This window comes from Loxodonta africana, chromosome 6 (genome assembly GCF_030014295.1).
Source record: "Loxodonta africana isolate mLoxAfr1 chromosome 6, mLoxAfr1.hap2, whole genome shotgun sequence".
Lineage (NCBI taxonomy): Eukaryota > Metazoa > Chordata > Mammalia > Proboscidea > Elephantidae > Loxodonta > Loxodonta africana.
This window is the reverse complement of record NC_087347.1, coordinates 21,425,547-21,453,127: the sequence shown is the minus strand read 5'-3', so window position 1 is coordinate 21,453,127 and position 27,581 is coordinate 21,425,547. Positions and strand designations below refer to the sequence as shown.

The following is a 27,581-nucleotide window of genomic DNA, read 5'->3' as shown; positions in this document are numbered from 1 at the left end:
TACAGAGAAAAGGACAAAACTTTCTCTAGTGTACACTTAGTCATGGGCTTTAAAGAACAAGACAGGTGTTCATATATTAAAAGAAAGGCAAGATGGAATAGGGCCCCAAACTCTGAGGCAACAATTTTACTTTAGTCAAGTATTCAGTTTATTTCCTCTTACTCAGTATAGAGATTTATATATATATATTTTAGTAGGGGTTACAAGGGGCAAGAGGAATGGAGAAAAGACAGAATAGTTGTTTAGATAACATAGAGTTTGTGTTTATGGGGATGGAAAATTTGGCAAAGGGTATTTGTGATGGTTACACAACATGATTGATGTAATTGATTTTGTTGAATTTTACAAGTGAAAAGTGTTGAACTGGCAAATGTGTTCTTTATATTTTTACAAAAATAATAATTAAAAATAAATAATAAGAATGCATTTTATGCATGGGGAGTAACATGCCTGACAAAGTAGTTGCAAGGATGTTCAATGTTACAGAGGGTATTCAAATAGCCCTGGGTGTGTGATCTTGAATTAGTTATTTAACCATCTGAGCCTCATTTTGATCACGTGCTAAATGAGGATAATAAGAATAAGCTAAAGGAAATAATTCATAAGGTTGCTGTGGGGTTTTAATGAAAGCAGACCCTAGGACAGTGCCTAGAAGAAAGGTCATTCAATAAAAAGTAACATTATTATTATACTAAGTATTAAATTTTTTCTTCCTTTTTTAAAAAATTACAGTAAGAATATATGTCACAGATCATTTTTCATTTCTACAACCTTTGCATGTACAGTTCAGTGACATTAATTACAATCCAGACATTGTTCATCCATCATTACATTATTATTCTTATTTAGTCAAAAGAAGTATCCAAAAAGAAAAAAGTGGAAGTAATCGTTGACCTTAGAATGTGGTTAGAACTCTTTAACTTTGAAGAGATGGAATAATAAGGAATGATTCCAAGTTTTGAATAGGTAAGTAAGTTACTGACAAAAGATACTCAAGGATGATCAGCCCAGGAGAAGGGGCCGGGTTGTATTTATGGGAGGTTAAGATACGTCCTAGCTTTCTGTTACTACCAAGTTACTGACTTCAAGACTTCCTTTCATGTAGGAAAAACCAACTGAAATGCCATAGTCCACCAGGAAAGGGATTTGGACAGAAATGCAAGATTTTTCTCACCTCACTTGTTAAAAGTCCTAAAAGTTGAGTCTCAGTTATTCGTAGATACCAATTGTCTTCCTAATTCCATACTAATTAGGGAATTGGGGGGTATCTCTTCTACAAACCTCTTTTTTCTTTTGTTGTTAGGTGCCATCCAGTTGGTTCTGACTTATAGAGACTCTATGTACTACAGAAGGAAACACTGCCTGATCCTGCACCATGCTCACAATCATTGTTATGCTTGAGCCCGTTGTTGCAGCACTGTGTAAATTTGTCTCATTGAGGGTCTTCCTCTTTTTTGCTGACCCTCTGCTTTACTAAGCATGATGCCCTTCTCCAGGGACTGTTCCCTCCTGATAACAAGTCCAAAATATGTAACACATAGTCTAGCCATCATTGATTCTAAGGAGCATTCTGGTTGTACTTTTTCCAAGACAGATATGTTCCTTCTTTTGGTAGTCCATGGTATATTCAATATTGTTCGCCAATACCACAATTCAAAGGCATAAATTCTTCAGTCTTCCTTGTTCATTGTCCAGCTTTGGCATATATGATGCAATTAAAAACATCATGACTTGGGTCAGGCACACCTTAGTCTTCAAGGTGACATCTTTGCTTTTCAGCACTTTAAAGAGAACTTTTGCAGCAGATTTGCCCAATGCAATGCGCCTTTTGATTTCTTGACTGCTGCTTCCATGGCTGTTGATGGTGGATCCAAGTAAAACGAAATCCTTGACAACTTCAATCTTTTCTTTGTTTATCATGATGTTGCTTATTGACCCAGTAGTGAGGATTTTTATTTTCTTTATGTTGAGGTATAATCCATGCTGAAGGCTGTGGTTTTTGATCCTCATCAGTAAGTGCTTCAACACCTCTTGACTTTCAGCAAGCAAGGTTGTATTATGTATATTGACACTGTAACTGCAACAGTGGGCTCAAGCATAACAACAATTGTGAGGATGGCACACTTTAATCCTGATGCCCCATTCTTCTTCATATAGTCCAGCTTGTCCAATTAGTTGCTCGGCATACAGTTTGAATAGGCATTGTGAACGGATATAACCTTGACACATATCTTTCCCGACTTTAAACCACGCAGTGTCCTCTTGTTCTGGCCAAACAACTGCTTCTTGATCTATGTACAGGTTCCTCATAAGCACAACTAAGTAGTCCAGAATTCCCATTCTTCGCAATATTATTCATAATTTGTTATGATCCACACATTAGAATGCCTCTGCATAGTCAATAAAACACAGGTAAACATCTTTCTGGTCCTCTCTGCTTTCAGCCAGGATCCATCTGACATCAGCAATGATATTCTTGGTACCACATAGTCTTCTGAATCCGGTGTGAATTTTGGCAGTTCTCTGTCAATATACTGCTGCAGCTGCTTTTGAATGATTTTCACCAAAATTTTACTTACGTGTAATATTAAAGATATTGTTTAATAATTTCCACATTTGGTTGGATCACCTTTCTTGGGAATAGACATAAATATGGATCTCTTCCAGTCAGTTGGCCAGGTAGCTCTCTTCCAAATTTCTTGGCATAGACAAGCAAGCGCTTGCAGCTCTGCATCCTTTTGTTGAAACATCTCCATTGATGTTCCAGAAATTCCTGGAGCCTTGTTTTTCACCAGTGCCTTCAGTGCAGCTTGGACTTCTTACTTCAGAACTATTGGTTCTTGATCATATGTGACCTGTTGAAACGGTTGAATGTCAACCAGCTCTTTTTGGTATAATGACTATGTGTGTTTCTTTCATCTTCTTTTGATGCTCCCTGCATCATTTAATATTTTTCTGATAGAATCCTTCACTATTGCAACTCAAGGCTTGAATTTTTTCTTCAATTCTTGCAGCTTGAGAAATGCCAAGTGTGTTCTTCCCTTTTGGTTTTATATTCTCTTTTAGCAAGAATATTATATCATTATGGCATACTGACATATCTATTTCTGGAGTTTGGGGTGTGAGTTTGGAGAATTAGTTTTGCCTTGGCTTTGGACTGGGGAAAGAGAAAGGAAATGATCCTTCAGTAACATACTCTCTCTTGACAGAAAATTAGGAAGCAGTGTTAAGTGTATATTCAGATAAGCAGTACATCAGGGATTTACTGGGACTGGCAGAAGCTGACAATGGGGCTCAGCTTCCCTAATTTTGGAAGAAACCACCAACTTGTCCTCACATTGACTGCAGACTTAACTGCAGATTATGACTTGACTTTCCAATCACATTCCATCCACCATACTTCACCAGCAACTGCAGAGAAAAATAGAGATCAACCCTATAAAGGCAGCAAAAGGCTCTGTGTTACTTTCAGGCTTAATCATTCTCTCTATACACATCATTTTGATTAATTCAGCAGAAATGCACAAGTGTCAACACCAAATATCTCCCAGGGAAAGAATCTCAGAAATTACAAAGTGCCCTAAACCCATTTCCTGTACTTTTGTATAGGAAAAAAAAAAAAATTACCCTGGGCATAGGAATGCAGTTTGCGATCTTGCCTAATTACATCAACACAATATTTTCAACTGATGCCTTCAGGCAAGGTGCACACACCCACACACAGACAGATGCACACACACATACAATATAGTCTTCATTTTTTTCTTTCTCATCTGAATGCTTATTTTTTACACTTTTGTTGATTATCAATATCAGAAGATGAAGGGTATGTATAGAAAGTTTTTAAAGGAAAAATAAAACTTAGTATTTCAAATTTGCTACCTATTAAAAACTATAAAAGTTTTAGTGTGAATGAAGGCCAAATCTGTTGGCTGAACTGTACTTTTTGAATTACAAAATAGAACATAGGAATTCTAATACCACATTTGAAGTCCCCGAGTGGTGCAAATGATCAATGTACTGGGCTGCTAACCAAAAGATTGAAGGTTCAAGACCACCCAGACTGCCTTGGAAGGAAGGCCTAGCAATCTACTTTCAAAAAATCATCTATTGAAAGCTCTGTGGAGCACATGTCTACCGTGACACACCTGGAGTTGCCATGAGTGGGAGTTGACTTGACGGCAACTTGTTGGTTGAATGCTACATTTGCTCAGAAAATCTGAAGTTGACTACTAATACAGAAAGGATTCTAGGAAAACTATATGTGATGAAAGAAAATGTAATTATCCTTTATTAACTTGTTTTGCCATGCAATAGGACTTTCTTATTGTGAGATTAGGAGGAGGTGTAAGTATCGACCTGAGTAGTTAGCATAGAAGATAGTCTTAAATTTCACTTAAAATAAATTCCATAAAAATCACCTCAGGAACTGGCTCCTGGTTTTTACTCTAGAGGCCTGGAGATGAGGCCAAGAAATCTGCATTTTTTAACATGCATTTTACGTAACTGTGCTATAGATTGGTTTCACATCACAATTTCAGAAATAGAACTGAACCCTCTTAGATACTGATATCGAAAGGTAAAACCACCTCTCACCAGGAGGCTTATTTTGTGGCATTTCAGGGGATTTAGTTTGATTTGGCATAGCTGAAGCAGTGTTATTATAAGACATAGATTTGCAATGCTTGCTTGACCGAGGGAAAAAAAGCCTTCAAAAATCCATGATTTGTTGAGCATCACCTGTGTACGGGGCCTCACATTAAGTATCAAGGAAGTAACATATATTCCTCATTTCTACCAGACTTTTCAAAGGGCAAACATAAATTTTAATACTAGAGTTGTACACTAGCTCAGTAAAAAGAAAACCACATGAATTTCCAATCACACACCTTCCTGTACAGCATATAAAATCCTACAAATCTAACTTTGGTCTATTCTCAGAGTAAAAGCTGTATTTGTACATAATAGAATTCCATGCTGTAAATATTTTGAATTTGTAGTTATTTTAATCCACATGTTTCCAAGAATACTCTAAGATTTCAGTCATAAAGGAAAAGGTAGAATAAAACCTCTTGTAAATAACAATAATCTTATTGTTACTTATAAATGTCCAAAAAAAAAAAAAAAAGAGAAACATTTATTCTTCATCAAGCCCCTTCCAACCACTTCCTAACTCCAAAGCACATCTCGAGAAATAATTGGGCATGATTCATTAAGATCACCAAGCCAACGGATTCTGAGGAAAAGAAGATGGCTTGTGTAGATTAAGATTTGAATTTTAATGAGCACATGGGGTTCCTTGAAAGGTTCTTTCAGGAAGACACTATTGTGCTGTCAACACAAAATAATCTCAAAACTTAGCACTGCCTCTTTTTGACTATGTGACTACAGCCAGTTACTTGGCCTGTCTTAGTTTAAGTATCTTTAAAAATGGAGATAACGATGCCCACCTATGAGAGCGATTATTAGAGTAAATGAGATAAAGTGAGTGGACCTGTCCTACTGAGTGCTGAATCATGGTCAGTACTCAATAAATCTAATATTTTTCCATGATAACATTAACATTTAATTAGAAAGGAAGGAAGGATGGAAAGGAAGAAGGAAGTAATGGAGGAGGGAGCCAAGGAGGAAGGAAGAGGGGGAAGGAGGGAGATAGGAAGCAAGGAAGGAAGCAAGAAAAGAAAGGAGGTTGGGAGGGAAATAGGAAAGAAGAGAAAGAGAAAAGAAAGTGAGGATGAAACAGTTTGCTTATTTTGGAGTCTTTTTTAGAAAAAAAAAATTGAGAAAATGTAATATATTATCACAGTATTAATACATGGGTTTCAGTCAGAGAAACTCACATTGAAATTCTGAATCAGATCCTTAATAGCCTTGTGATTTTAGACAAGTGGTTTAAAACCTTGAAGCCTGGGCTCCTCATTTATAAAATAGGACAAGCATAGATGTACTGTGAGAATTTCTAGGAGAAACGTAACCTACTTAGTATAAGTTCTCGGGCAGGATAAACACTTGGTCTGTGGTAGTTGTTATTTATATCATTATCTTATTATTATCATTATTATTCATTGACAATATGGTATAGATCAAGGCCTTTGAATACTCATTTCTAGGCAAATGTTTTTGGACACAAGTCCCTTATATTTGAAAAAGAGTAAATTACACAATCTTGGCCCTCTGGAACAACATCAGCTTCAAAAGTAACCTCTAAACTGTATTCCAGACCAGGAGGCTAGCCTTATAACATTTAGCTTCTAAATCCTGGAATGATTGTCATTTTTGCTGAGAGTTCCTGCCAGCCAAATAGGAGACCAGGCACACCAGTTACAAAGTAGCAACCCCCCCCAGTCCTTTCAGTAAGAAGGTGGGCATCATACTAACTCATAGATTAAATCACAGGGAAAGGTCTGCACCCCCAAGAGTAGCTTAATTCTGGGGAAATGTGGGTCTTGGATACTCTTAAAAAGATTAAAATATATATATATGTGTGTGTAGACTCAACTCAATTACTTAGGGTCATTAAAGACTTCTGTATGACATTCAAATTAGATAACAGGCAAATCACACATTACGATCTAAGTTTGTCCTTGAATGAGTCTTTAGAAAGCAATCAAGAATTGATTCCACAAACTACTTTTAAAGAGGATAGGGAGGAACATGTGGCCCTTATCTGTTCCAAGTAAATACAATATCTAGGTTCAGTGGAGGATGGGGACAGCAAAGTGGATGTGGATGGTTCTGATATTTCAGACCCTTAGAAATGTTCACTGGGGAGAGAGTAGGCATTGGGAGTTTGTGCTCCCCATCCTGACTTTGTTATTCCCAGCATGTGTTGTCACAAGTTAGGGGTGGCTCCTTTCTTATAAAGACTGTTTTTCAGTGGATTCTGAACCCAACACTGGACTTAGGTTTCTTGAAGTAGTCACAAATACCAAACCCCAAACCCAAACCCATTGCTGTTGGGTCAATTCCGACTCATAGCAACCCTATAGGACAGAGTAGAATTGCCCCACAGGGCTTCCAATGAGTGACTTGTGAAATCAAACTGCCGACCTTTTACCTCTAATTAGTTGAGAGTCATCCCTATGTACAAAGTCCACTTTTCTTTCTTGGGAAGTTGATTTTTTTGTCAAGACTTTAAGAATTAATTTTACAAATATTTCCTTTGCTAGGCACTCTGCATGTATGACTCTATTCATGAACGCCTATTACAGATTTAATAGTGTCCCCCCAAAGTTTATGTTGAAGTCCTAAACACTGGTACCTGTGAATGTGACCTTGTTTGAAAATAGAGTCTTTGAAGATGTTCTCCTATAAGTTAGCGTGAGGTCATACCACAGTAGGGCCAGTCCTAACCCATTATTAGTGGCATTGTTTACAAGAGGAGAAGAGACACAGACAGACAGACAAAGAGAAAACAGCCATGTAATGAGAGTGATATGAATCAGCTGCAAACTAAGAAATGCCTAGTGCTACCAGAAGCTGAGAGAGACATGAAAGGACTTTCCCTAGAGCCTTCGGAGGGAACATGTCCTTGCTAACATCCTGGTTAGGACTTCTAGCCTATACTGTGAGACACTGAGATTCTCTTGTTAAAACCCATCCCTTTTGACACTTTGTTATAGCAGTACCAAGAATCTACTACAATGCCCCATGATGTAGATACATTAGTCCCAAGGGCCTTGAAGGTATTAATACCTATCTCATGGGGTATCCTGGTATGATTCACATAGGTAAAAAGTGGTAGAAACTGGGGATGTGGTGTGGAGATCTATCTTGACCCAAATCAATGTTCCTTCTCCAGAAAGTAACAAAAAACTTAACGGGAGCCCGGCAGTCTCTGTTCTAAAGAAGAACATGATCTAGTAGCAATAGCATACCTATAGGGTACCAAATGCGGTGGAGAAAAATGTATACAATAAAATTATGAATAAAATGCTAGGAGTAAGGTCAGTGGTTAACAAAAAAGAGGGTGCTTTTGCTTGGAGAAATCAGCAGAGATTTCGTGGGGGTGGGAGTTGTCTATCGAAATGCACTTAATGTATTTTGATGAGAACAAGCATGGAGGGCATTCCAGAAGGCTAGGTTTACATGAGGGAAAATGTGCAGGTGAGTGTCAGAACAGTAAGCTGTAAAATTTGGCTAGAATATGTTACAAACATTGGAAAAATGGGACATCCTATAATGGCAGAATGAACACATGTTTTAGTAGTTCAGTCTGTTGATAAAGAATTTTCCAAGGGTTCTTTTGCAAGGGAAGCAATGAGATAAGAACAGTGCTTTAGGAAGAATAAAGGTTTATATAGGAAGGAATGGGTTGAAGAGAGACAGAAGGCTGGAAAACAGATCAGAAAGCTTAATAAGATCTGAATGAGAATAGAAGAGGGACGACAATGAACAAGGGCATGGCAAAAACTGTCTTTCTTTACCAATCTTTCCCCAGCACATAACACAGTACTTGGCACTAAATTGGTACTCAGTGTGGGAGGAAGGGGGAGGAAGATAGCAACAAGGTTTGAGAATGAGGGGGAGAGAGAGACGGAAGGAAGGAGGAAAATATCAGAGATGTTGCCCATTAGGACTTTGGGAACTTGTGTGGAATAGTCTTAATTCACAACTGTCAAGCCTCCCTGTCTTAGTCATCTAGTACTGCTATAACAGAAATACCACAAGTGGATGACTTTAACAAAAAGAAATTTATTCTCTCACAGTAAAGTAGGCTAAAAGTCCAAAATCAGGGCATCGGCTCCAAGGGCAGGCTTTTTCTCTCTGTCAGCCCTGGAGGAAGGTCCTTGTCCTTAATCTTCCCATGGTGGGGGAGCTTCTCAGGCACACGGACCCCAGGTCCAAAGAGCATGCTCTGCTCCTGGCTCTGCTTTTTTGGTGGTATGAGGTCCCCCTGTCTCTCTGCTTGCTTCTTTCTTTTATACCTCAAAAAATTGCCTCAAGACACAATCCAATCTTGTAGATTGAGTCCTGCCTCACTAACACAACTGCAGCCCATCCTCCCTCATTAACATCATAGAGGCAGGTTTTACAACATATAGAAGATCACACAAGACAGGGAATCTTGGCCCAGCCAAATTAATGCACACGTTTTTGGGGGGACAATTCAATCCATGACACTCCCCAACAACAAAAACAAAAACAACGACAAAAGTGGATGTAAAAACTTGTGAGGTCCAAGAAAGATATGTAGTCTAGTTAATTGTATTGAGCCAATGACATTTTGTTTTGATAACGTACTATAATAAATGGAATTGGTCGACATTCAACCATTTCAGGAGGTAGCATATGATCAAATACCTATGGTATTGAGGGAAGAAGTCCAAGCTGCACTGAAGACATTGGCAAAAGCAAGGCTCTAGGATTTGATAGAACACCATTTGAGATGTTTCAACATATGGTTGCAACACTGGAGGTGATCGCTCATCTATGTCAAGGAATTGGAAGACAGCTACCTGGCCAACTGACTGGAAGAGATACGTATCTGTGCCCATTCCAAAGAATGGTAATCCAACAAAACACATAAGTTATTAAACAATGTCGTTAACATCACACACAAGTAAAATTTTGCTGAAGATAATTAAAAACTGTTGTAGCAATACGTTCACAGAGAATTTCCAGAAATTCAAACCAATTCAGAAGACTTGGAAAGAGGGATATCATTGCTGATATCAGATGGATCTTGGCTGAAAGCAGAGAATATCAGAAAGATATTTGTTGTTGTTGCTGTAATGTGCCTTCGAGTTAATTCCAATTCATAGCTGCCTTATGTACAACAGAACAAAACACTGCCCAGTCCTACTCCATCCTCACAATCACTGTCACAGCTGACCCCATTGTTGCAGCCACTGTGTCAATTCATCTTGTTATGGATCTTCTCTTTTTCGATGACTGTTTCCTTTACCAGGCAAAGCACCCTTCTCCAGAGACTGATCCTTCCTAATAACATGTCCAAAGTATGTGCAATGTAGTCGTGCCATCTTGCTTCTAAGGAGCATTCTGGTTGTACTTCTTCCAAGACAGATTTGTTCATTCTTTCAGCAGTCAATGGTATATTTAATGTTCTTTGCCAACAGCACAATTCAAAGGCATCAGTTCTTCTTTGGTCTTTATTCATTGTCCAGCTTTCACATGCATATGAAGCAATTGAAAACACCATAATTTGGTTCAGGCCCACCTTAATCTTCAAGGTGACAGCTTTCCTTTTCAATACTTTAAGGAGGTCTTTTGCAGCAGATTTGCCCAATGCAATGAATCTTTTGATTTCTTGACACCTGCTTTGATAAATGTTGATTGTGAATTCAAGGAAAATGAAATCCTTGACAACTTCAATCTTTTCACCATTTATCATGATGTTGCTTATTGGTCCAGTTGTGAAGATTTTCTTTATGTTGATGTATAATCCATACTGAAGACTGTGGTCTTTGATCTTCATCAGTAAGTGCTTCAAGTGTTCTTGACTTTCTGCAGACAAGGTTGTGTCATCTGCATATGCAGGTTATTAATGCATCTTCCTCCAATCTTGATGCCCCATTCTTCTTCATATAGTCCAGTTTCTTGGATTATTTGCCCAGCATACAGATTGAATAGGTATAGTGGTGAAAGGATACAGCCCTGATGCACACCCTTTCTGACTTTAAGCCACACAGCATCCCCTCGTTCTGTTCGAAAGACTGATCTACGTACAGGTTCCTCATGAGCACAATTAAGTGTTCTGGAATTTCCATTCTTCACAATGTTATCCATAATTTGTTATGATTCATACTATGTAAATGGTGTTGGTGAGGAATATTTAATATACCACGGGCTGCCAGAAGAACAAATAACTCTTGTCTTGGAAGAAGTACAGACAGCGTGCTTCTTAGAAGTGAAGATGTGGAGACTTTGTCTCATGTACATACGACATGTTTTCTGGAGGGACCAGTCCATAAAGAAGGACATCATGCTTGGGAAGGTAAAGGGTCAGTGAAAAAGAGGAAGACACAGTGGCTGCAACAATGGGCTCAAACATAGCAACAATTATGAGGATGACACAGAACTGGGTAGTGTTTTGTTCTATTGTAGATAGGGTCCTTATGAGTTAGAACCAACTCAACAGCACCTAACAACTAAAACAAAAACAACTGTAATTTGCTGTTGTTGTTATTGTTGTTAGGTTAGTTATTTGAGATGCTAATGATGAATAAATTGGATAAAATGAACATGTGACTTCTGAGTATACTTTGTGTAACTTCTTGTGAGTCCATAATTATTTCAAAATGAAAAGTTTAAAAAAAAATAAGAATGCAAGTTGCAAAACACTGTTATTCCCTTATTCTATCAAATGTCTGCCCTTATACTTACTCTCTTTGGCAGCTTGCCAGACTGCATGAGCTCTGGGTGACCTGTGGGATGAGGCTGCCTTGGTTAAAAAAAATCTCAGGGACTTGTCCCTTAATCTCTGACATTTCTCAAATAAACTTTATTTTCTAATGTCCCCAAAATGTTATTTTTTCTAGATATATCAAGGTTTTCTATTTCAAAATGTCTTATTCCATGTGCAATACATCAAAAGAACTGTAATAAATCATCACCTTTATATTCAAATTTTCTTTTAAATTTCCTACATCTCATATTCAAATCATTAAAATTCATCACATTTAATTCTTTAGTCCACCCAAGACATAATTCAATTCTTTTCTGTTTGCTTATATTTGTTATTATGAAATAGGTCAAGTTTTAAGTACTCATACTTAATGGGACAGCTTTCTAAAATTTTTTAAATAAAAGATTACAATGAAATAGCTGAATTCTGACCTATAGTAAATCCCTTATTCTATTATTTTGAAAGAGCTTCTGAATATATTTAAAATAAAAGTTGAATAAGAAGAGAAATTTGTGAGATTTTAAAATAATTCAGTAGCAGACACATTTCATCATTTACTTTGGTACTCAGACTGAAGGCTTGTATGTATGATTTTAATATTTAAAGAAACACCCACACCATGTGTATCTTTCTCTACAACTAATTTATGACCTCTTTATCCAACTAGTGAATGACTACTGGAGCTTTTCTTTCTTTCTCTGTATCTTTCTCCCTCTCCACCACCCCTCCCCCTGCCTTTTTTTTATCCATTTTCTTACCCTGATAAAATATATCATCTTGTGTAGGAAAAAGGCTGCGTCCATTTCTGAGTTAATTTTAAGAGGCTCACATAACCTGTGGGAAAGTAAACAGAAAAACATAACTGAAGTTCCATTTCACTTGAACTCCAAACCCAAATGTACAGAACAGTCTAAAATGAATGAACACTAGATTTCTTTAGAAGGTTTATACTGTGGTTGGAAAAATAAATTATGGTCACCATTTTTAAGTTTTCAAAATAAAAAAAAATACGTATCTATAAAAATTATTCCATCCAGCATTTGTGTAACACTACTGTTAAAAAAAAAAATACTTTCATTTAAATCAACCCATTGGACCACAAAAGTCCTGAGACCATTCAGATTTTTGCTCATCTCTGAAAAAATAAGCTTGCAGGAGAGTCATTTTTTAAGGGATATGTTTCTATAATATATAACTAGTAGGGATTAAAATGATGTCTGATGTTCTTCCCAATCATTTTTGCCAACGATGTACATGTATTGATCCCATTCTACACCACTGCACACACACACACACACACACACTATATATTGATGTCATGAACTGTGATATAAAGATGCAGAACAAGGCTTAGATTATAGGGAAGAATCACGAGGATTATCCATTCTGTAACTGACAGCTTAATTCAGCTTAACCAAGTCATACACTTCAATGTGCTAGCCAAATTCCTGGCCCTAGTCCTTTGGACTCTTCTTTGCATGTCTTGGAACCCTTAGCTTTATAGCAGTGACCTCCGTTTCATCTCTAACCCCCAAAATTTACTGTTTATAAATAGTCTATTGTGTTTGAACCTTGGCTTCTCCCCATTGGCTTTAGCATGGCATGGAGTTCTGTGGAAATTCTTGTCCCACCTCCAGCCTTGGAAAAGTAGGCCATTCTCTGAGGCCATATGTTATGTTGGTGACAGCTAGGGACACAGTGTCAAGCAGTGTGGGTAAATTATGAAAGAAGAAGAAAGACCTAAGTGTCAGAAACCAAGTCAACTTGCCATGAGGAAAGAGGATGAAACACAGCACAATGACATCAATCAACTCAAAGAAATTTAGGGCTCAAAGAATAAAGGACAAAAGCAGGTCACTGTCTGTTGTGATTTTTGTACATCCAGATTCAATACAAATTAATTTAAGTCCAAGAATTAAAGGGAAGCTTAGAGTTCTCCATGAGCAAAGGTAAAGGGGAAGACAACATTCACAGTGTGTCACTAATCTCACAAAAGAAGCCTTGGTGGCACAGTTGTTGAGCACTGCCAGGCTGCTTTCCGAAAGGTAGGCAGTTCAATTCACCATAGCTTTAAGGGAGAAAAGACACAACAAGAACACCATTCTCCCAAACAGGGGAAACCTGAAAAAGAAGTGTAGATACAGCATGTGGAAAGGAGGCAAGTGATGCATCTTGAGATGATATCTCCTCAAATAGCAGGAAGTCCTCAAAGACCGTGTCATGCTGAGAAATCTTACCTTTGTGGGCTGCTGACCCAGGATACATGACTAGTTTGTTGACCATCTGGGCTCCCTTCTTCTGAAACCCTCACCAGTGTAAATATAGAATTGAGCTAAAAGTCAATACGAAATGATGAAAAATAAAAAGAACCCTAACACTCACTCCCTGTTAGACAATTAAAAGACCATTACTGAAATTTTCAGAAAGTATTACGGTGAGGAGACCACAGTCCTGAATACTCCCTGGGTCATACACTTAAACTCTGAAGAGATCTATCATCCCTTCCCCTATAAAATGTGTCTGTGCACACTCACACAGAATTCGATGTAGTTTCAGGATTTTAGGAACACAGTTTAAGAAATTTTGGATAACTAAATTTCCTTGAAAAAGGTTCATATTCAGTAGCAAAACAGGAAGTTCTTAGAATGGAATTTAGAATACTAAAAAAAATTGGGGTAATGGAAAATTAAAATAGGAAAAAATTAATAACATAAATAAAGCCAAGCAAAATTAAAAAATATATTTAAAAAAAAAAAAAAACCTCTTTGGATCCAACTTTAAATGGAAAAGTTATCTATTCAGGCTGAATGGTACCCAAAGGAACAATAGAAAGACTCAAAGAGTTGTGGGGGAGTGGAAATCTACCTTTTATAAAGTAAATATACAAGGAGTGGGAAGAAGCTGAGCTGACTATGAAAACAGCCAAAATACAAATTAAAATTGAAATATGAAACTTAGTTTACCCAAGAGAGCCCAGGGAGAAAGCAGGTAATTGTGATAAAATTAGAAAAATAAATCCAGAAATGAGATGCAAATTGTAAGACAAAAGAAGCCATGCATTAAATTATTTAAGTACATAAAAGGGATGAGAGACTACTTCAGAGATGTTGATCTTTCATATTGCTTTTTAAGAAATAGTGATAAAAATACCTTAAGAACTTATAATTGAATGAAGATCTAAATTGCAAAGTTCTTAGTAGTCAGTGATAACAATCGTGATCATAATAGCAATATTCATAATGTTACCAATATTGCATTGTAACCCATGGGGTTCTATGGCCTAAGCATCAAACTTTGTATCATTATTCATTCCTTCAACATTAACTGAACGTTTTAATGGACATCTTAAGTTAGTAAAAGCATAAAGCACTCAATAAATATTAGCTAATAATATCCTGGAAACCCTGGTGGCATAGTGATTAAGAGCTACAGCTGCTAACTAAAAGGCTGGAGGTTCAAATTCCACCAGGCAGTCCTTGGAAACCCCATGAGGCAGTTCTACTTTAACCTATAAGTTGGAATTGACTTGAAGGCAATGAGTTGTTTTTTTTTTTTTTAAATATTCTGATTGTTATCAGATACCCAGCATCTGGTAAAAGAACCCCTTTTTTGCCTTTGGAAACCACACTCATTGTACTCTTAACCTATGTGGGTCAGGAGGGGCTGGTCTCTACTCTTAGTTTCTGGAAGGTCTCCTGACCCTAACTAAGGCAGTCAGGATGTCACACTCCTAAGCTATGGGGGTATACTCATGGGTGAGCCCATGACTCTAACCAACCAATGAAAAATCTGACCTGGATATTTGCTGAAATAATCTCTTTCTAAAACTGGAGGTACCAAGGTTCAGATAAGCCTGCAGCAATAAGTACCATCTTGGCCACCACATGAGCAGAACATATCTAAATAAAAGCAACAAAAGTAGAAATCATCTTAAGGACATAGTTTGAATCCAGAGGCCCAACTGCAATCTAACCACTCATCACTCTCTCTGGACTTTTTAGTTACATGAGTCACTGATTTCTTTTTAATGAATAAGGCGGTGTGAGTTGTCTTTTTGTTGCATGTAACCCAAAGTCCTGACCAGAAGAAGTGGCTGCCATGTTCACATAATTTGCTTGAGAAATACTGGAAGACAGAGGGAGTTTCTGCTCTCATGGAGCACAGTATACAGAAGAAGACTGGCATTAAATAATTGCAAGTGTATTGAGGGTTATAAGGAAGGAGGGCAGGTTTCCAATGCCAAGATTTACCAACAGGTACATCTAATCTGGTCTGAGAGATCAGGGAAGATGTCCTGAAGGAAGTGACACTTGATTCTATGTTGAACACTGAAAAAACCACTTTCATGCATACAAAATACTTACACAAAGTCCTTACTGCATGTATTGTACAAAAAGTGACTTTGACTTGACTATTAGAACAGGAAACCCAGAAATGGAAAGTCAATAATACACACTATAGAGAAATGAACGATCCTATAGATTAAAAAGATCAGTGAGATATGTGTTAATTTCTGTAAACAAAGTGGAATCATATATAAGGAGATGGCTAAAGTAAGTGTAGAAGTCACCATGAACGCACAATATCAAAAAATTTCCACCAATGTATATTCTGGGGAAAGGATGGTATTGGGACAGTTTAGACAGAAGGACTATGCTGCTGAAGGGTTGAGGAGTAAGGAGTTCTGAGGACTGCAAAGTACATTGTGATCTTAGAAAAGTCATGTAAGCTTCCAGGTATTAATTTTTTTAATCTATAAAATGACAGAGTTATAACTAGATGATCTCTAAGAGCCCTTCAACTCACTAAAATCTGGAGAAGTGTCTTTAGTCTAGTTGGACAAAGTTTAATTTTGACATGTTAAAATATCACTTACCAAGTGGTACTTCTCCATATTTGCATTTCACTAAGGCCTTTGTGTTGATTACTCTTCACTTGTAGGATTATGACTCTCTAGAGAACTTGATGTTGAAAGAAATACAGAAACTAGTCTATGTTTAAAACTGAAGAACATAGAACATTGGCACAGTGTCTTGCTTTTAAAAAACAAAAGCACTCCCAAAGCTATTCATAGAAATGCATCTGTATTGGGAAATAATGCAAAATTAAATTAAATACATGAGGTATGACCAAAAATAATGTGTCTGGTTTCAAAATAAACATGCCAAGTGGGCATGGCATCCTTCAAAGAAGTACCCTTGGGAAGTGCCTAGGATACCCTAATCCCAGTGAAGCTGCCTGGTCATACACGAAGTAATACTGGAACCTGTTTCTTAAAAGTTCCTTTAGAAATATTGACACACTGTTTTGACTACCCTTAATGGTGATAAAAGGAGCCCTGGTGGCACAAAGTGGTACTCTACTGCTAACCAAAGTTTGGTGGTTCGAACCACCACTTTTGGTGACAAAAGACCTGGCGATCTGCCCTTAATGCTTTTGGGACCAGTGGTACAAACAGGTTCCATCTACATTTTCCACCTCTTGGTTTTTGGGGGAAGCTACTTTCTCACTGACACTACGAGCAGCCATCAGGAGAGGATCTACGTAACCGTTTGAAGTAGAAGAAATGAATGTTTACCACAAATTACTGTTATTATAGGTTATTGTATAATTTCATGCACTCCAGTGCATCATTTAGAGGCATATGTACCCCACAAACGAGCACATAACTCCACTGGGACATTTGTGTCCCAGTGTTCAATGGGACATATGCATCCCACCAATTCTATCCCCTGCAGCCCTGAAGGACATCGACATCTCAGAGTGCAGAGGGACATACATGTCACACCAATCCTATCACCAGAGTCCAGAGGGACACACTCATTTCAGACATACTCAATGATTCAAAGTGTATTTTGTTAATGAACAAAAAATTTGAAGGTAAATTTAATTTGGTCATGATACAGGTAAAGATTACAACCTAGGAATCCCTATGGAACAATTCTATTCTGTCCTATAGACTTTTTATAAGTTGGAATTGAATGGACAGCACACAAAAATGATGATAAAAGGAGCCCTGGTGGAGCGATGGTTAAGCCCTTGGCTGCTAATGGAAAGATTGGCAGTTTGAACCCACCCAGTGTCTCCACTAAAGGTTGCAGTCTAAAAATTCATATGGGACAGTTCTACCCTGTCCTAGAGTGTCACTAAACATTAGAATAGCTAACATGACGGCTAACAAAAACAATGGAAATAGAATTTTCCCTTTCAATGAGTTTTTAAAACAGTGAAAATCACTTAGCACCAAGTCAGTTGAAAAAAGTGCAGAATTTCAATTTGATCAAAAACACGAAGCAGTGAGTTTTACTGCCCTGTGCTCAAACTGACTCTAGGGCGATTCTAAAGAACATCTTAAAAAAAAAAGTTTAAAGTAAGGAAAAATCATGAGAGCAAGAATGTCACTTGTTAGGTTACCTACTCACAGTGGGACAATTGACACAAAGCTAATTTTTTACTCATCTAACATACTGAATTGAGTATATATAGAATTAAAATCAGGATCCTTCTTATAACTGTGAATTCATCGTTCCAAAATATGTTGGAGCTTCTCTCCTGAGCAGAAGAGTCCCTAGGTGACACAAATAGTTAAACATTCCAGTACTCGCCAAAAGGTTGGCAGTTCGAAAGCACAGAGAAGCACCATAGAAGACAGACCTGGTGTTCTGCTTCATAAAGGTCACAGGCTTGAAAACTCAGTGGCTTATTCTACTCTGCACACATGGGAATGCTGTGAGTTGGAACTGACTTGATAGCAACTAACAACAACAAACATCCTGAGCGAATTTTGCTCTGTATATGATAGGCACACAAAGAATAATGGTAATTGCGAATAATAAAGCAGGGCTGCAACAAATGATGACTGGAACCAATACTTCAGCTTAAATTCCTATTACGGGGCCCTGAAAAGAGAACATTTGGCAAAAGATGATGACAATGTTTGAAAATACTAGATAGATTGCACTTTCTGGAAGTAAAACTTATTTCTTGAACAAAATTTTGTAAAATTCATGACAGCTAACTAAATATGGTTTTCCTTGTAGGCATATGGATATGACTCTTATCTAAATTTACACACCAACCACTAAGACCAAAGAGGAAGAAATTGAAAAATTTTGTGAAATTCTTCAGCCTGAAATTGATCAAACATGCAATCAGGGTTCATTGATAATTACTGATGATTGGAATGTGAAACTTGGAAACAAAGAAGGATCTGTAGGTGGAAAATATGGCCTTGGGATAGAAATGATACCGGAGTTCACATGATAGAATTTTGCAAGACCAACAAATTCTTCATTGCAAATACATTTTTTCAACAACATAGATGACAATTATACAGGTGGAACTTGCCAGATAGAATACACAGGAATCAAATGCACTACATCTGTGGAAAAAGACGATGGAAAACTCAATATCATCAGTCAGAACAAGGCCAGGGGCCGACTACAGGGACAGGCCATCAATTGCTCATATGCAAGTTGAAGTTGAAACCGAAGAAAAGTAGGACAAGTCCATGAAAGTCAAAGTATGACCTTGAGTACATCCCACCTGAATTTAGAGTCCATTTCAAGAATAAATTTGACACGTTGAACGCTATTGAGTGAAGACCAGATGAATTGTGGAATGACATCTATGGCATCATACATAAAGAAAGTAAGATGTCATTAAAAAGGCAGAAAATAAAGAAAAGACATAAATGGATGTCAGAAGAGACTCTGAAACTTGCTCTTGAACATCGAGTAAGTACTACAAAAGGGCAAAATGGTGAAGTAAAAGAGTTGAACGAAGATTTCAAAGGGCGGCTTGAGAAGACAAAGTAAATTATTAAAATGACATGTGCAAAGACCTGGAGACAGAAAACCAAAAGAGAATAACATGCTCAGCATTTCTCAACCTGAAACAACTGAAGAAAAAATTAAGACTCGAGTTGCAATATTGAAGGATTTTGGGGGGAAAATATTGAATGACACAGGAAGCATCAAAAGAAGATGGAAACAATACAGAGAGACATTATAGCAGAAAAAATTGATGCATAAAAAAGCGTCTCCACATAGCTTTTATAACAAGTAGTTGTGCTAAAAGGCACAATACAATAGTACATTAAGTATATAGTCAATTTCCACAAAATCCCAAATTAAATGAGAATTAACTCTTAACATTTCAGTGTGTGAGATAAGATGATTTTGATTAGAAATGCTGCCAGGTTGAAAGCCAGACACCTCTGCTGTATTCTAGTCCTAATGCTTTTCCTGTGATTTTGAGCAAAATCCCCTAACATTTCTGTTTTCTGGAATCACCTTAAAGTAGGGGTGTAGCATGGGGGCTCTCTGAGTAGCTTATGTGAACCTATGAATTTACTGATTACTGTGGAAATCCTCTTAGAAATACTCAGCTTTACAAAATTTATTGACAAATGTGTGTGCATATATATATACATTTATCGCTGTAGCCAATATTAAACATATAACCAAGCTTTTAAAATAGTTTAAGTTATCTACTTCTTGTAGAATTTTAAATTTGGGGGATATTTTTACATATTAACACTAATCATACATATTGCCACATAGATGACAAAAGTAATTACAAACTGTTAAAGCAAGATTTTATTCTTAGCAGTAACTAGGTCTTAATGAGTACATTTGGGGGGGGGAATTACAGTAAGGAAGGCAGAATTTTGGAGGAAGCGAACTTTGACAAGTGCAGATATTTAAGAAGCAAAGGAGTTTAGAAAGTAGGAAGGAGTTAGGTTCATGAGAAGAACTTTTCTTACTTAGCAATAGTGCCCAGGGCCCTGAGAAAAGATGCCATGCCCCTGAAAAGCTCCTCTGTGCTGCCATCCTGGTGCGTTAATGGCTATGGAGTGTCAGGGCTTGTCGCTCTGCCTGCAATCCTCAGCCTCCTGTTTTAATAGAGACCTGGTTCCATTCTTCAAGGTAAAGGCAAATGCCATCATTTCTTGTCCTACATTTATAACTTATCTTCTTTTCCCAAATTGTCTTTTCCCAGGGACTCTTCCACTTTCAGAAAAAGAGCTGTCAACATGACCATTGAAATTTCTTGTCTAGATCTTAAATAACTGTTCAGTTCCTGAAATTCTTCAATTCCACAGTATTTTTTAATACATTAAACTCATGGAAAACTTCACCATTCTTTGGTTTTTAAATATGGAAAGATTTGTCCTCAAGGCCATCCATCACTTTTGGTTATCCCCTCTGCTCCAGGGTCAAGTGTTTTAGGCTGCTCATTGAATGCCCAAAGACCCCAGTGGTGGCACCCACTCCTTCTGACCTCTCATCTGCACTACCACCAGATTTAAAAACATCCAGAGAGCTCCCAGCCTCCCCTCTTATTTGATCTAGAAATTGGTAATATAAATAATGTCCAAAAAGGAATCAAGCTGTTCAAAATCTCCCTTTCTTTCCATGCAAGTAGCCTAAACATTTAAAAAAAAATTACATTAATGGTATAAATTCTAGTATCTACTAAACTATATTTAGGCACATATACTCTCACACAAAACCATATCACTTACATGAAATCATCTGCAAGCATACTGTAATATTCCGGAATTTTCACCAAGGCCACAATGAGAGTGAAAGCCTTTTCCACTGCTCTTGCACATTCTATGTTATAAGTGGTCAGGGTTCTGTAAAATATTTCAAGGTACTCTAAGAATACAAAAAAGAAAAAGAAAAGTCAGTGCACTTAGCATGCTTTAATTGTAGCATTTATAAAATAGAATTCTTTCAAGTTTATAATTACTTCTGTTTTATGATATGACAAAGTTAAGGAACTACAAAATTAAAGGATTTTGCGTGAACGGCAAGAAAATGTCCTAGTAAACTGAGACCTATAACCATATTTGCAAATTTGGACCTGTTATTGAATGGGAACATGATCTTGCTCTTTGTCTTAGTTATTATCTAATACTGCTGTAACAGAAATACCAAAAATGGGTGCCTTTTTTTTTTTAACAAAGAGAAACATATGTCTTCACAGTCTAGGACACTAGAAGCTTGAATTTAGGGCAGCATCTCCTAGAGAAGGCCTTCTGTCTTTGTTGTTTCTGGGGTGAATCGTTGTCATCAATCTTCCCCTGCTGTAGGAGCTGCTCCGGTCAGGGACCCCAAAAGATGAGCTCTGATGCCAGTGATTCTTTCTTGGTGGCATGAGCTCCCTCTCCTCTCTGCTCAATTCTCTCTTTTGTATCTCAAAAGAGATTGACTCAAGACAAAATTTAATCCTGTAGATTGAGTCCTGTCTCTTTAATATAATGACCTCTCATGCTGCTCCATTAATGTCGTAGAGGTTAGGATTTACAGCGTGTAGTATAATCACGTCAGATGACAAAATGGTGGACAACCACACAATGCTAAGAATCATGGAATAACCACAACAATGTACATTTTGGGGGACACTATTTAATTCATGAAACTCTTTAAATATATAGGGAGAAAAATGCCTCAATTTTACAGCTTTCAGATTCATTGAATCTGCTAAAATTCTGTAAAAGCCACAGAAAACTGAACTGAAATGATAACTGAAGAGTTGTTTACCTTTGAAAATTCATAAAGTAAAAGAATTTTCACTCAGAATGTATTTCCTTGGGAGGTGGAGGGGGTGTTGTTTTTGGTTTAGCAAGAAAAACTTAATTAAGAAGAAATTTTATACTTCAGTCATTTTAAAGTCAATGTGTATGCAGAGGTCCAAATTGCCAAACAAGAGTATTTATCCACCTGTAAAAATCCTAAGACCATTAATTGCTGTGTTGTTTTAGGTGTCGCTGAGTCAGTTCTGACTCTATGGCTACACTCTGCACAGCAGTATGAAACACTGTCTGGTCCTGTGCCATCCTCATGGTGGTTGTTATGCTTGAGCTCGTTGTTGCAGCCACTGTGTCAATCTATCTTGTTAAGGATCTTCCTCTCTTTCACTGACTCTCTGCTTTACCTAGCATGATGTCCTTCTCCAGGGACTGGTCTCTCCTGATAACATGCCCAAAGTATGTGAGGCAAAGTCTCACCATCCTTGCCTCTAAGGTATATTTTGGCCGTACATCTTCCAAGACAGATTTGTTCATTCTTTTGGCAGTCCATAGTATGTTCGCTATTCTTCAGTAAGTGCTTCAAGTCCTCCTCACTTTCAGCAAGGAAGCTTGTGTTATCTGTGTAATGCACGTCGTCAGTGAGTCTTCCTCCAATCCTGATGCCATGTTCTTCTTTATCAAGTGCAACTTCTCAAATTATTTGTTCAGCATACTTATTGAATTAGTACAGTGAAAGGATAAAACAATGATGCATACCGTTCCTGATTTAACCCACACAGTATCCCCTTTTCCTTTGGAACAAATACCTCTTGGTCTATGTACAGATTCCTCATAAGCACAATTGAGTGTTCTGATATTCCCATTCTTCACAATGTTGCCCATAATTTGTTATTATCCACACAGTTGAATGCTTTGCATAGTCAATGAAACACAGGTAAACATCTTTCTGGTATTCTCTGCTTTCAGCCAGGATCCACCTGACATCGGCAGTGATATCCTTCTTCCCATGTCCTCTACTGAATCCAGGTTGATTTTCTGATCATCCCATGTGGACGTAATGCTGCAACATTTTTTAATTCAGCAAAATTTTACTTTAATAGGATATTAATGACATTTGTTTGATAACTTATGCATTCTGTTAGATTACCTTTCTTTGGAATGGGCACAAATATGGGTCTCTTCCAGTCACCTGGCCAGGTAGCTGCCTTCCAAATTTCTTGGCATAGATAAGTGAGCACCTTCAGTGTTATGTCTGTTTGTTGAAACCTCTCAAGTGCTGTTCCGTCAATTCCTAGAGCCTTGTTTTTGCCAATGCCTTCAGTGCAGCTTGGACTTCTTCCTTCAGTACTGTCAGTTCTTGATCATATGCTAACTCCTGAAATGACTAAACTTTGACCAATTCTTTTTGGTACAATGACTGTAAGTATTCCTTCCATCTTCTTTTGATGCTTCCTGCATTGTACAGTGTTTTCCCTATAGAATCCTTCAGTATTGCAACTCAAGACTTGATTTTTTTCTACAGTTCTTTCAGCTTGAGAAATGCCAAGTGTGTTCTTCCCTTTTGGTTTTCTGCCTCCAGGTCTCTGCACATGCCATTATAATCCTTTAGTCTTCTGAAGACACCCTTTGAAATCTTGTGTTCAGCTCTCTTACATCCTCATTTCTTCCATTCGCTTTAGCTACTCACTGTTTAAGAGCAAGTTTTAGAGTCTCTTCTGACACCCATTTTGGCCGTTCCTTTCTTGCCTGTCTTTTTAATGACCTCTTGCATTCTTCATGTATGTTATCATTGACATCATTCTGTAACTCATCTGGTCTTTTGTATTAGTGTTCAATACCTCAAATCTATTCATGAGATGCTTTTTAGATCCAGGTGGGATATATTCATTGTCATACTTTGGCTCTCATGGACTTGCTCTAATTTTCTTCAGCTTCAACTTGAACTAATTATAAATACTTTAACATAAAGTCATTTGGTAGGAAGGAAAATTGAAAGGCAGCTTCAAAATAGGAAATTTTTGTCCTTCAAAAATAAGAGCTTCCCATTGGCTTTTTAATAGTTAAATCACAAATTTTTCACTGTGAAATCAACAGTTGATTTAGCACATCATTTCCACCCATTAGTAAGCTATCGCCAATCATAGAGTTGTGAATATGTATACCAACTGTCAACTGTGGATATCATAGGAATCTCTCATGGAACCCTACCATATAGGGAGAGAGATAGACTCAAGTCAAGTTAGGTGACCCTATGTTACTGGTTCATTCTTGTTAACATAATCACTGATCCACAGACACTTTTGTTATTTTATACATATACCACATATAACTATATCTGTGTATATATATAAATACAATGAGAATAAAAACAGTTGCCAACAAATTGATTCCAACCCACGGTAAGCCCATGTGTGTTTGAGTAGAATTGTAATCCATAGGGTTCTTAGTAAATGATTTTTCTGAAAAAAAAAAAAAAGGCTGATTTTTGCAACACCCAGGTATTTTCATATATAGGTAGACTCACCATAAAAATTAACTTTAGCTAGCATTGGTGCACTGCTGCCCACTGCTGCAAAAAACAGGTCAGGGCGTTTTATCCTTGACCACACTGCCAGGGAGCCTCCATAAGAGCCACCAAATATAACCCATTTATTTTTGGTGAGCCCCATTGTTTTTGCTATTTGAGTTCGGAAGTTGACAATGTCAGCCAAGGCTTGCCTGCTGTTGAGGTAGCGGAGGCTGGCAGTACTCAGATCCCTGCAATTAAACCAAAAACACACAGTGTTTGTGACAATAATTAAAGCAGGAAATATGCACTGAACATAAGCTAGACAATTAAGTAAAAACGTATATTTTGAAAGCTTGTGAAGTGTTTATACCAAGTCCAACTTGAAAATTTAATTAGCATAATCCAGGTGACAGTGACACATAAATGCAGGAACTGTCAATAATTGCTAGCATTTGTCTCATTTTATTTGTCATTCTCTCTTGTCATCACTATGAAAGAGCTTCAAAACCTGTCACCACCCATATGATGACCTTTTCAATACACTAACTGAACCACAACTGTTATTACGTTGACTCACGCAAGTTCCTATTGTTGAAAAAGCTAAAATATAAGTTATTTAATTGTTTTCAAGGCATTAGGAAAACCCATAGTTAATTGTACTGATGCCATTTTCCATTCCTTCTGGTTTGCTGCTCCTTCCAGACAAAACCTTATTTGAACTTAAGTTACTCAGTCATAAAATAGTGTGTAAAAATTTGTTATTTACTTTTCAGTGATGTTTCTTTCATAGTAAGTCTTCTTATAAACTTAGGTTGTTTATAATCCTTCTTATTAAAAAAAAAAAAAAAGATCTCCCTCTGACTGCATGAGTGTATAACTTGCTGATTATGAATTTAAAAGTAGACAAAGGACATAGGCTACTCACAAAGAAGAAACACAAATGGCCAGCAAATGTATGAAAATATTAGCCCTTTCTATTATCAAAGTAAGACAAATATTGGTATTCTTCCTTTTCTATTAAACTGGTGAAGATTTGTTTTAGTATGCAGTGTTGGCATGGATATGATGAGGCAGAATCTCTGTTGGTCCACTTGTGGAATGATCACGTTGTTGAATTTGCCTGGAAGCGATTTGTCCTCGTATAATAAGGGATACTAGAGGCAAAACATCTACCTGGTTCAGCGATTCTACTACTGAGAAACTACAGCAAAACCTGCTAATTTCTCACTAACATCTACTCTCTTTTCCATCTTGAGATAATTAAGTCCCTTAGCTGGGCATATGGCTACCTGGAATAAACACTACATATCCCAGCCACCCTTCTGGCCAGATGTGGATTTAAACATTAAGTTCAAACCAATGAGACGTAATTGGAAAACTGTAGATAAGATTTTTTGAAATACCCAATCACAGAATTCCTCTTACATTTAACAGCAAATTCTGAAGCAAATTCTCATATCCTTAAACTCCCCACCAAACTACTCAAAGCCCGAATTCTATTGTAGGTTTTAACACCCTCTTACTGAGGTGTGCTAAATGAAGTTAATTTGGATAGCAAACAAGTTATTTGCTATAATACAAGTTATTCCATTTTGAACAGCAATTTGTTTCCTTAGAGAGATTAAGAGAGGCCAGACTTAAAATTACTTATTGGTTATCATAGCATAATTAACACAAACACACAAATCAAAGCTTCTAATGAAGAAAATGTAGAACTGATGGCATTACTGGAGTGTTACCTAACTACCAGAAGTTAAGTGGCTTGGAATTTAGAAATCACACTTACAAAGTCATGGCTGGAAAGAAGCAGGTGAAACCTCCAGCAATTATTAGTTTGTCACAATAAACGATACCAAGAATTATGACTCGTACAATAAAGGTATCACTTCACTGACATTAATCACATTATCAGTATTGTAAAAAGCAATCCTTACTTCTTTACTGAAGATTAAAGACTTTGACATTAAATTAAATTTATCACAACTTTCAGAGGCACTTTTAAAAGTTCATTCCGTTTGTTTGACTTCGTATAATGAACACTATAATTGTAAACCAAAATGAAGTCCTGGTGGTGCAGTGGTTAAATGTTCGGCTGCTAACCAAAATATCCAGGAGCTGCTCCTTGGAAACCCTATGAGGCAGTTCTACTTTACCCTGTAAGGTCACTGTGAATCAGAACTGACTCAACAACAACGGGCTTTTAATCTAAAAACAAGTCTTTCCACTGGGAGAAAGGAAAAAAAAAAAAAAAGCAGATGACAAGAATAAACTAATGAGAGGAGGCAGAGCCAAGATGGCGAAATAGACAGACACTTCCAGTGAGCCCTCTTTACAACAAAGACCAGAAAAAAAAGTGAAATGAGTATATTTATGACAAGCTAGGAGTCCTGAACATCAAAGGCAAGCTTAGAAAATAAACTGAGGGGCAGGGAGAGGAAGAGACAGTTCAGAAGTGGAGAGGAGTTACCAGACCTGAATGCCGGGGAACCTCAGGCACCATACCCGGGAGCGGCAGCAGCGGGCTGCTACTAGTGTTCCACTGTTGCTTCCTCAGGGAGAAGCAGCCAGCCACACAGCCTGCTGACACCTCCGGAACCAGAGAAGAACGGCACTCTATGTAAAAGCTAAGTACTTGAGTATATTTTACAGCGCCCACCCCCCACCACGCTCCCAAGCTGGCATAAGCAGCTGACTTCCCTGGACCTGAGATAGGCCCTGTTGAGCACCTAGAGCCATCCTCCCAGTCTTGGAGAAGGAATAAATTTGCAATTGGTGGAAAAGATAATTTGCCAGCTCGCTAATAGGGGGAGTTCAGGACAGAAATGGCTCCTGTCCAGGCATAAACGATCTCTGGACTTTGAGTAACGTTCCCCTTTGTATGGACCTGTGTGGGCCTATTTCTGGAGAATAGGCCCTTGTTGGCAAACTCCAACCGTTTCAGCTGTGTGGCAGAGAGGTGGGTGTTTGATGTTTGACATTACTTTGCCTGTTAAACAAGGTCCTCACCTACCCACATTGGGGGCCTAAAGACTGGTAGCTCCACTCAGGTCACCCAGCCACCCATGACAGGGGTCCAAGGATAACTGGTACCTCCCAGTCCTTACATCCAAAAACATTGGGTACCCATGGTCCATGTGCAGAACCCACCCACCTGTACGTTC

At 37.7% G+C, this 27,581-nt stretch overlaps 1 protein-coding gene across 1 annotated transcript in view; it reads right to left on the bottom strand.

The window, feature by feature from the left end:
* The window catches only part of LOC100667087 (putative serine protease K12H4.7), a 56,036-nt gene that overhangs the window by 10,253 nt on the left and 18,202 nt on the right, over nucleotides 1-27,581 (bottom strand). Inside the window, exons 3-5 of the mRNA XM_064287396.1 lie at nucleotides 24,436-24,668; nucleotides 20,898-21,033; nucleotides 12,127-12,202 (exon numbers count right to left, since the gene is read on the bottom strand). Of these exons, the coding sequence (XP_064143466.1) occupies nucleotides 12,127-12,202; nucleotides 20,898-21,033; nucleotides 24,436-24,668 (445 nt within the window). The remainder of the gene's footprint in view (nucleotides 1-12,126; nucleotides 12,203-20,897; nucleotides 21,034-24,435; nucleotides 24,669-27,581) is intronic.